Source organism: Oryzias melastigma, linkage group LG4 (assembly GCF_002922805.2).
Source record: "Oryzias melastigma strain HK-1 linkage group LG4, ASM292280v2, whole genome shotgun sequence".
NCBI lineage: Eukaryota > Metazoa > Chordata > Actinopteri > Beloniformes > Adrianichthyidae > Oryzias > Oryzias melastigma.
In genome coordinates this window covers 4369782-4379474 of record NC_050515.1, presented here as the reverse complement: position 1 = coordinate 4379474, position 9693 = coordinate 4369782, and the positions used below count along the sequence as shown (strand labels likewise).

The window sequence follows — 9693 nt, the reverse complement described above, 5'->3', positions numbered from 1 at the left end:
GGCTCTGATTCCGCTTATGAATCCATGAGATTTCTGTTTTCAATTATAGAAGCAGATCTCAAAGCGCGAACGGGACTTTCATCCCCAACAGATCTGGATCAGCCGACGCGTAAAAGCGGATTTTCTCACTCAGTCCCAATTTACATCCCATAAATCCGTGTCACGTCGTTCAGTTTGTGCGTTCATGAATCAAAATCACGATCATAACTGTCAGAGCCCTACCGTGACCCGGAGGCAGGCTCAGGCGCGCGCTCTTGCCCGCCACTTGCGCCTGGTCCTCGGACAGCGCGCGCCTCTTCGGGCTGGCGCCGCTCACGTGCGGCGGCGGGCTCCGGCACAGCTGGGATCCGAAGGCGCCGCTTCCCGCGCGGCGGCTGCACATCTCCGTCACGGAGAGCGCCAAGCCCGCGAAGTCCGGGAAGGTCGGGGTCTGACAGTGGCTGACCATCCCGACCACCGATGAGGGGTTCTGCATGGAAGAATCCGACGAGAGCGCGCCTCACATGCCCTCCTGCGCACACGGACAGGAGTCAGTGCAGACGGAGCCCGCCGCATGTATCCCGCCAAACATCCCAGCAGGTAACACCTACCTTATCCAGTTTGGCTAACGGGAGCGAGCGAGCGCGCGCGTCATGACGCGCAGGAGAGGAGCGGTTCTGTGATGGACAGCATCCTCAGAGGGATGACTCCTCAGCATCCCGTCCTCCTCCCCCTCCTCCTCCTCCTCCTCCTCCTCCTCCTCCAGATCTCCTCCTCCTCCGAATCCTCAACGGACTTGCGGGATCCACGCGGACGCGTGCGTGGTTCTGGTGAGGAGAAGATCTGGATCAGACCGGGGAAGTTCTGATGCCGTCTGTGACACCGACGTGGATTCCCGCTGTAGTCGGAGCGCGCGGGTCTCTTCCCGTTTCCTCCGCGGAGGCTGGACTTTAGTGTCCAAAGATCCCGAACGGATCACCGCCGAAAACCCGGAGACACGCGGGAGGAGCGGGAGACACGACGGAGCCGATCAAAGGATCCAAAAGTTATTTTAGAAGAAAGTTTCACTTCACGTAAAATCACCTGAACTTAAAAAACAAACTTTGGTTAAAAGTTTAAAACAAATGACCCAAAAGTTTCTGTTATCCGGGATCTGCCGTTAAATTGATCAATCAGAGCTGATCCGGTAAACGGAAACGTTTCAGTGGAGAAGTGGATCCGCGGCGCCACCTGGTGGTTCAGGACAGGAGGAACAGCAGAGAAACGGACATGAAAGGGTTAACATCCAATCAGATCAGAGGACAGAATAGAATAGAATAGAATAGAATAGAATAGAATAGAATAGAATAGAATAGAATAGAAAAATAAAAAAATAAATAAAACATAATGGAATAAAATAAAAAAGTAAAGAAGACAATAGAATACAATACAATAACAAATTAAATAATAGAATAGAAAATTTCAGAATAGAAAAGAATAGAAAAATTGACTAAAATATAATGGAATAAAATTGAAAAGTAAAGAATAGAATAGTATAAAATAGAATAGGAAAATAAAAAAAATAAAATACAATACAATATGCGAAATAAAAAAGAAAAGAAAATTAAAGAATAGAATAGAAAAATAAAGAACACTATAGAATAGAATAGAATATGAAACAATAGAAAAGATAAAATAAAAATAAATTAGACAGAATATACAAAAAAAAAGAATAGAAACTTAAAGAATAGAAGAGAATAGAATAGAACAAAACTGTTTTGATCCCAAACAGGAAATAATTGACCCACGAGCAGGAGATCAGACTTTACCGTGTGCGGTAAAACAAATAAAGATAACTTTATTGTTCAATGATTGACAGTAAATCAATCATCCAGTGGAGATTTCACTCTGCTTCTCTCTATGAACTATTCTCCTCTTCAAACACCTCCCATCATCTTTAGTCTAATCAGCTTTTAAATGTGTGACTTTTTGGTTTGATCGAATCTTTTTCTGATTAGAAAAACATTCCTATTTATTTTGTTTTCATAAAGACGGTGGAGTCTGTGACAAAAACACTCAGAATTCTGAAACAGAATCTAACAAACTCCTGTTCAGCAAAACCATCTGTTTTCTAAGTCGTGGGTCCCCAAACTACGGCCCCCGGGCCGGATTCGGCCCTCCTCCACATTTGCCCCCCCAACTGTTTTTTAGGCTAATTTAGCATGTAGCTAATAATTCAGCTACTTGCTAGCTGTTATGGCTAACTTAGGCTTTTGTCAGTTTTTAGGATACTTTGGAGTTTAGCTAATATTAGATAGAGAGACAGACAGACAGACAGACAGACAGACAGATAGATATACAGACTTTATTGTCTGTTCAATGAACAGAAATTTATCTTTCAACACGGCATAAGACAATAAAATTGATTCAATTGATAAAAGTTAAAAAAGCTAAAAAGTTAATAAATATATAGAAAATCAAAAGTCATAGAGATCCTAAAAATCACATAATTCACCATCCACATGCATACAATTTAAGTGCTATTGAAATTTAAGCAGAGTGACTGCATTGGGGATAAATGATTTTTGTAGATGTTTGTCCTGGCCAACGGTGTTCTGTATCTCCTGCCTGATGGCAACATGGAGAAAGAGTGATGGAGAGGGTGGGTAGTGTCCACAGTGATGGAGGTGGCTTTCCTCATCACTGCTCGCCTGTACAGGTCACTGAGTGGAGATTGGGCTGTTTGAGTGATTTTGGAGGCCTGATTGATTATTTCTGAGAGTAATTTAGGCTTTTGAACGTTTTTTTTTTGGCTAATTTGGAGTTAAGCTAATATTTTAGCTACATGCTAGCTGTCTTGGCTAATTTAGAATTTTTTACGTTTTAGCAGCTAATTTTGCACTTCTCGGATATTTTTAGCTAGCTATCAGCTTCAGTGTTTTCAGCTATCAGCTTCAGTGTTTTCAGCTATCAGCTTCAGTGTTTTCAGCTATCAGCTTCAGTGTTTTCAGCTATCAGCTTCAGTGTTTTCAGCTATCACCTTCAGTGTTTTCAGCTATCAGCTTCAGTGTTTTCAGCTATCAGCTTCAGTGTTTTCAGCTATCAATTTAAGCATCTTCAGCTATTAATCCATCCCAAGTGATGCTCTAGGCCAGGGGTGGCCAACCCTGCTCTAGGCCTATATCTAGTTTTTTATGTTTTAGTATTATCTTTTCTATGAAAATTACAGAAATGAAATATTTAAAATTTGGCCGTTTGTCTTTCTGGAAAACCATAAATCTTTATTTTCAGACTGTGATTGTTACACTTTTCTGTTAGTCTACAAACCGACCCCGACCCCCCATCAGAGAAGAAAACGTTTGGGGACCCCGGTCAAAGTGAACTTGTCTTTCTACATTATCATTTTTCTAATCAATCTTTTTTTTATCTGAACTGAAAAGCAGAGACTTTTTTTCTCTCCTGTCAGACTTCCGCTTTACCTGTCCAGACAGAAACTGTTAAGTAAGGTGTTACAAAACCAGGAGCTTCTCCAGGTAAAAGGAACACCTGTAAGTGACCCCACGTGACCCAAACTTACCTGTCCAGACAGAAACTGTTAAGTAAGGTGTTACAAAAGCAGGAGCTTCTCCAGGTAAAAGAACACCTGTAGGTGACCCCACGTGACCCAAACTGTGGATCAGACCCAGAAAAAAACCTGAACAGAACCAGGACGTTCTAAGCCAGCGTTACAATCATGTTTCTGCTTGTTTGATAAAGTCACAAACTCCTCTGGTGGAGGGAAATGTGATGTTACATAACCAGGCGCGCGCGGTCAGGGGCGCGAGCCTGGGGGAAACCCGGAAATCCAAAGATGGAAATCTGCGTTGTCCCGATTCTGGAGCTGATTGATCAGATCGTCTCGTTATATTTAGAAATGTGTTCGTTCAAAGTTTCCTCTCTTGATTCCTGGATTAGAGACTCCACCAAACCGGGAGATTCCCTCCATCAACACCAGGACGGAGACGATAAAGTCTGATGGTTAAAAATCCGAGCATTCAGAAGAACCGTGAACGCAACACCAGCGTGGTCGGGATAAAGTGGGCGGGGACTTCCCGGCCTATAACAGCTGTCCTCCGAAGTTCTGTAAGCAGAGATGGGGCTCCGCGAGGGCGCGTGGTGGCTCGTGCAGCGGCTGCGGCTTTACCTGTGGGCCGCAGGTATGCTCGGTTACCTGTTGACGCTCAGCGTCACCCTGAGGAGCCTGCAGCTCGTCTCACCTGCGTCGGTCAGGAAGCTGCTGCTCCGCATGGGGGAGAAGATGAGCATGACCCAAAATCCCCGGTTCCGGTTCGAGGACTGGGGTCCGACCTTCCTGTCCGCGGCCTTCATCAAAGCCGCCTTCGCCAACGTCTGCCTGTCACTCAAGCAGGAGGCCTTCGTGGGCGGGGCCGCTCCGGACTCACCTGTGGTCACCATGGATAGGGAGAGGACCAGCATCCTCGGGTTCATGAAGGGTGCGTGTGGCGCGGCTGGCCCGCCGGGGGTTCGAACCCTGACTCCTCCTCCTCACCTTCTCCCTCCTGCAGGTGGCCGGCCGCTGGTGCTCAGCTTCGGGAGCTGCTCCTGACCCCCCTTCATGTTCAAGCTGGACCAGTTCAAGCAGCTCGTCGAGGACTTCCGGGACGTGGCGGACTTTCTGGTCATCTACATCACGGAGGCGCATTCCTCAGGTGAGCGGAAGTGACGACAATCCACAATAAAAGCTTCTGTCAACAGATGAGAAAATAAAGACAAACTTGTGAATTTAAGACACTAAATCTGTCCTTAAAGTAACAAAAATAGTATTTTTAGATTTTTTTATTTCTATTTTCAACATCAACAGTAAATAATTAATAGATTCAAACAGAAAAAAACATTTTTGTTGTGTTGAATTTCTCAATAAAACATTGTTCTGAAATGAAGCCGACAGACGTCACAGTTTGTTCCTCTAAACTGATGATTACCTTTATTTAACACAGAATAATATAATAAAACAGTTAGTAGTAAAAATATATATTATTGCAACAAATTGATGATATTTTTAGTCTTAAATCCAAATTCTAGTAAACTTTAAGGTGTCTTCAGGTGATATGGTTGATAAAGTTCTGATCATGGTTCTGTCTGTCAACCGTTTGTGCTGTCAATAAAAAAAAATCAGATTACTCAAACTTTTGGGTAATCCAGGTAAATTTTACACAACAATATGCAGACCATAGAGAAAATGTTTCCTTCCTTTTCTGAAATGTTTAAATGTATAAAGTGTTAACTTAGAAGTGTAACTTGAGCACAAAACACATCATCAGTAAAAGAATCAGAACTCTAAATATTCTTCTGTCTGCAGTTTTACTCCAAGAAAACAAAGATGCCAACATTAAAAACAAACTGAGTTTCTGCACTTTAAATGATCCGTGAATACTCGATTCTGATTGGCTGCTGGGTGTGGATGCACACCTGAAAAAGAAGTTCCACTCAAAAGGTTCTGAGTGTGCAGACTAATTCAAAACATCCTTTTTCTTCTTCTGGACAAAAACAAGCGGTAAGAGGTGAACGTTCTGATGCTTTAAGGAACCGTTCATGATCATCAGCGTTTATCGTTTTACCGCTGCAGTCGAGGTCGCTGCTGGCTCACTGATCCGTGACAACAGTACCCATCAGATGGTGACAAAGTGATCTAAACCTAAAAATAACAAGAATAAATTAATCAAAATCTTTTGAATATGTTTCATTGAACTCAAACTCCTTCGTTTGTCTTCAGACGGCTGGGCCTTCAACAACAACTACGACATCAGTCAGCACCGGAGCCTGGAGGAGCGTCTGTCCGCCGCCCGGATCCTGCTCCAGAACGACCCGCTGTGCCCCGTGGTCGTTGATGAAATGAGCAATGCCGCCGCCATCCAGTACGGCAGCCACCCTGAGAGGCTGTACGTGCTGCAGGCGGGGAGGGTGGTGTACAAGGTGGGGGTCCAGCTCGTACGAGGATTTCATCTGCTCTTAGGGTTTAAGGAAACCGTTTTTTCTATTCTCTTTAAATGTAGATAAAAACAGAACAGAAACAGCCTCCAAACAAACAGCTGTTTTGAAAAAAGTTTGTGGAGAAATCTGAGTCTCTGAGCTTTTACTGACAATAATTCATCTCGTTTGTGAAGGTTAACAGACTTGATGTGGATGAGTTACAGTTTCACAGCTTTGCTCCGCCTCTCGCTCTTTGAGGGTGCCGCCCATTTCATGATGTCATCCTAGAGCTGGTCTTGTCAGCATGTCATAAAATAAAAAAAAGGATGTAGATACTGTGTAGCCCAGGCGCCTATGGGGTCAATTTGTGGTGAAATTCTGTCCAAAAATGCAAAAGACACCAAATAAACATTTCAGGATTTAATGAAATGATGAGAACATCGTTCTGATTGGGACCAGCTGTGAACGTTTCTGTTCTCTTTGAAGCGTCATCAATCATTGATCAAAAACCCTTTTCGTTTTCATCTGGATCCATTTTCTGGAGACACATTTCCGTTTATACTCAATAACCTACGTTCAAACATGTTTTCCCAGTTTGTTTCTCCCGTTCTCCACCAGGACATAGTCTACTCCCGTTCTCCACCAGGACATAGTCTGCCCCCTTTCTCCTGCCGTCTTCCCAGAATCCCGTCTTCTTGCGTCATATATGTTCAGGATCTGTCCCAACATGTCGTGTAGATTTCTCACCAGAAAGTTTGAACGTGTTTCTTTTCCATCGCTAAATTGGCTCAAAACACGGGGGGGGGGTTGTGTTAGCCTGGAGGCGGAGCAGACTCTTATTGGAGGGGCGGTTCTCACCTTGTGACATCAGCATGTGCAGGTTCATGGGTGTGGGAGGGGCTGAACGGACTAAAGCAGACGTTAAATTCCCTGTAAGAAATGTAGAACGTTGACGCGTTGGATCTAACGTGAGGCTTCCTTGTGTCCTCAGGGCGGGATGGGGCCTTGGGGCTACCGTCCACAGGAGGTCCGCTCCTTCCTGGAGAAGCTCCAGTAGAGGTTTGTCCGGGTGACGACGACCTCTGAAGACGACCTCTGAAGACCTCTGGACCGTTTGGACCGACCCGTTTCTGGGTGAAGGCTGCAGGTGAAACCCCCCGGCCTGCAGCTGGATGTAGAGAAACAGACGGTCCACTCGGGTCCAGGTCTTCAGAGAGTCCCAGAATTCAGCTCTGTTCCCTTCTCTTATGATAAATGTCAAACCAGTACAACTGGAACCTGATGAAACTAAAATCACGATGTGGAGTTTGAAGATGTTCTGTCAGGTTTACACTAAAGCGTCTTTATTTTTATAAAACTTTTTATAAAGTCCTTCATGCTGCAGAACACAGAGGATCCAGTTTCTGATCCTGATCCAAGTTAATCCTTAATCGTCTTATCAGGATGAGTTTCAACATGTTTATGAAAGATGACATCACTTTTCGGATTCGATCAGACGTGAAGGTGAGCCGGACCGGCGTTCTGGTGACGGAACCGGAGGCAGAACGCCGGTCCGGGTGGAAGTTTCAGTTTTCATAACATACACGACAGTCACTCTTATTAAATAACAAAACTCAAATTTAACTCGAGATGGTTGGATCTTAACCCAGAAGATGTAAAACATGACCGACCTCGTTAGGATGTTGGGAGTTAGTTCAGCTAATTAAGCTCCAGTCAAATTCAGATGTTTATGTATTTCATATTCAGTAATGCTCAATTCAAAATATAAAAAGCTATATATCTATACATGTTTTATAGTCCATATTTAATATCAACTGGATTTATTTGTTTTGACTGCAATAAAAAATATATATTTGGAAATAATTTCTCACAGTACTGGTATAAGAAAATATATCTTTTTTCACTCCTGGATTTAATGTGTTTAATGTTCGGCTTAGAAGAAACATTTGTAGATTTAATTTCTGATCAGGTCAGAATATTTACATCAATCCTCCAGTTTGTTTGATTCTGTCATAATTAACTGTAATCTTTGATACGTTGATCAATAAAGAGTCTCCTTGGTGCCCATTGGGGTATCGACTGTCCTGATTCGTGAATAGAAGCTCATTCTTGCTGATCGTAAATCCCTCAACAGTTTAAGAAGATAAACACTGAAGAAGAATCTTGACTGGAGTCTGGAAAAAAACAGATGTTTTCTGAAGGTTCTGGTGTGGTTCTACAGCCGGAGAGCTTTGATTCAAATGAGGCGATTAAGGGCCTTCAGTCAAGTAAATGTGGACTATGAAACGGTGTACCACAAGGCTCCACACTCTCGTTCACTATTTTTATCAAGAGTCTTCCAAATGTCTGTTCTGTAAACATTTATACTGATGATATTGTTATTTATAGCTCTAATTCAGAAAATTCAATTTTAAATGACAAACTAAAACAGTTACTGTATTGTCCAAAGTGTCACAGTTTTTTTCATAGTTTAGCCAGGGCTGCGACTTATACTCAGAAGGGACTTATTTGTGTTTTTTAAATACACAAATAGGATCATATATTGTTCTGTTTCCTCCAACAACCACTAGAGAGCGCTGCATCTGAGTATTAGTATTTACTACAGACAGCAGAAGTGTCGTCCAAAACAAACTGAAGAGAATCTGAATGTTTTTCTCTTAAACTTTGATATTTTTCTTATACAGATCAAAAGATTCACATTCTTGTTTTTACTTATTTTTTAGTTACACTGAAACGTCAAACTTTTCTCCCAAAAGTGCGACTCATGGATGGTTTTTCTTCTTCTTGATTGGACATTTTTTGCTCTTATGACTAGTTCTCCGGTGCGACCGGTACTCTGAAGCGACTGATACTCCGTTGCGACTAATACTCCAGAAAATACGGTACAACTAGATATTAATTTTGTGCAAAAGTGGTTTCAAGAGAATCGGCTAATCTGCAAATCGGTGATGGTCCATAATGCACCACACCGACTCGATGGAGTATCTTGGTGTCTGGCTGGACCCAAAACTCAAATTTAACTAAACATTGACTGTATTATTAATAGGAAACATGCAATTTTCCGACCACTATTACCTTTGAGGTCAGGAAAAGAATTATCAACTTGTTCTATTATCAACATGCCAAAGATCTCCAACATCTTTTTATTTAAGACATTTTTATCAGCGTTCCTAGTCTTTCATATTGTCTTTAACCTGTACGAATACCGATACTGTTGTTAGTGCTGGTTCTGTTGGCAAGAACTTTATGTTTCACGTGATGTCTAATTTTTATCCACTGTGGGAAGAAGAGAGGAGAGCTTTGCGTACCAGCAGGTTTGTCCTTTTGTCTGTAGTTAAAAGTAGTTTGTTGTTGTTGTGTGTATATAAATATACTTATATTTATGTGTTTTGACCCTCTTGAAAACACGATGTTGCATCTCAGGTGACTCCATTAACAATAACATTAAAAACACGTTCAGATTTAGTCATCACCACAAGAGGGCGCCGTGGGATTATTTAAGAAAAAAATCACCAAAACCTTTTCAGAAAACGTGACTTTTCTCCAATCAGTTCCTTCAACTTTTGTGAAATTCTTGTGACATTGATCTGATTGGAATTTCCTCAGGATGACCAGAGATCAAATCAGCGTCAGAAATCTGAGGTCTGTGCATCCATACAGTAAAGGATTCTCTCAGATCCTGTAGAATCTATTCCAAGTCTTCAGTATGAACACTTGATGTGATTGGAGGCAGGAGTCACGGCGGCGAGTTCCTCCTGAGGCTGA

At 42.6% G+C, this 9693-nt stretch overlaps 2 protein-coding genes and 1 long non-coding RNA gene across 4 annotated transcripts in view; 1 reads left to right on the top strand and 2 right to left on the bottom strand.

The window, feature by feature from the left end:
- The window catches only part of LOC112136962 (zinc finger protein GLIS1), an 88983-nt gene extending 87766 nt beyond the window's left edge, over positions 1-1217 (bottom strand). The window contains exons 1-2 of one of the 2 annotated variants that reach the window (XM_024259032.2): positions 591-1217; positions 223-511 (exon numbers count right to left, since the gene is read on the bottom strand). In XM_024259032.2, the coding sequence (XP_024114800.1) occupies positions 223-475 (253 nt within the window). In that variant the 5' untranslated portion in view covers positions 476-511; positions 591-1217. The remainder of the gene's footprint in view (positions 1-222; positions 512-590) is intronic. The other variant, XM_024259030.2, reaches the window with a different exon arrangement.
- Positions 1218-3375: 2158 nt separating this feature from the next.
- On the bottom strand, positions 3376-5738 carry LOC118598644. Its single transcript, XR_004947709.1, has 2 exons — positions 5577-5738; positions 3376-4703 (listed from the first exon to the last, which is right to left on the bottom strand). It is a non-coding gene; the product is annotated as an uncharacterized LOC118598644 (long non-coding RNA).
- On the top strand, positions 4054-8012 carry dio1 (iodothyronine deiodinase 1). Its single transcript, XM_024258909.2, has 4 exons — positions 4054-4451; positions 4524-4667; positions 5732-5931; positions 6920-8012. Exons 1-4 carry the CDS (start codon positions 4091-4093, stop codon positions 6983-6985), a joined length of 771 nt encoding a protein of 256 aa, XP_024114677.1. The 5' UTR covers positions 4054-4090; the 3' UTR covers positions 6986-8012.
- The last annotated feature ends 1681 nt before the right edge of the window (positions 8013-9693 follow it).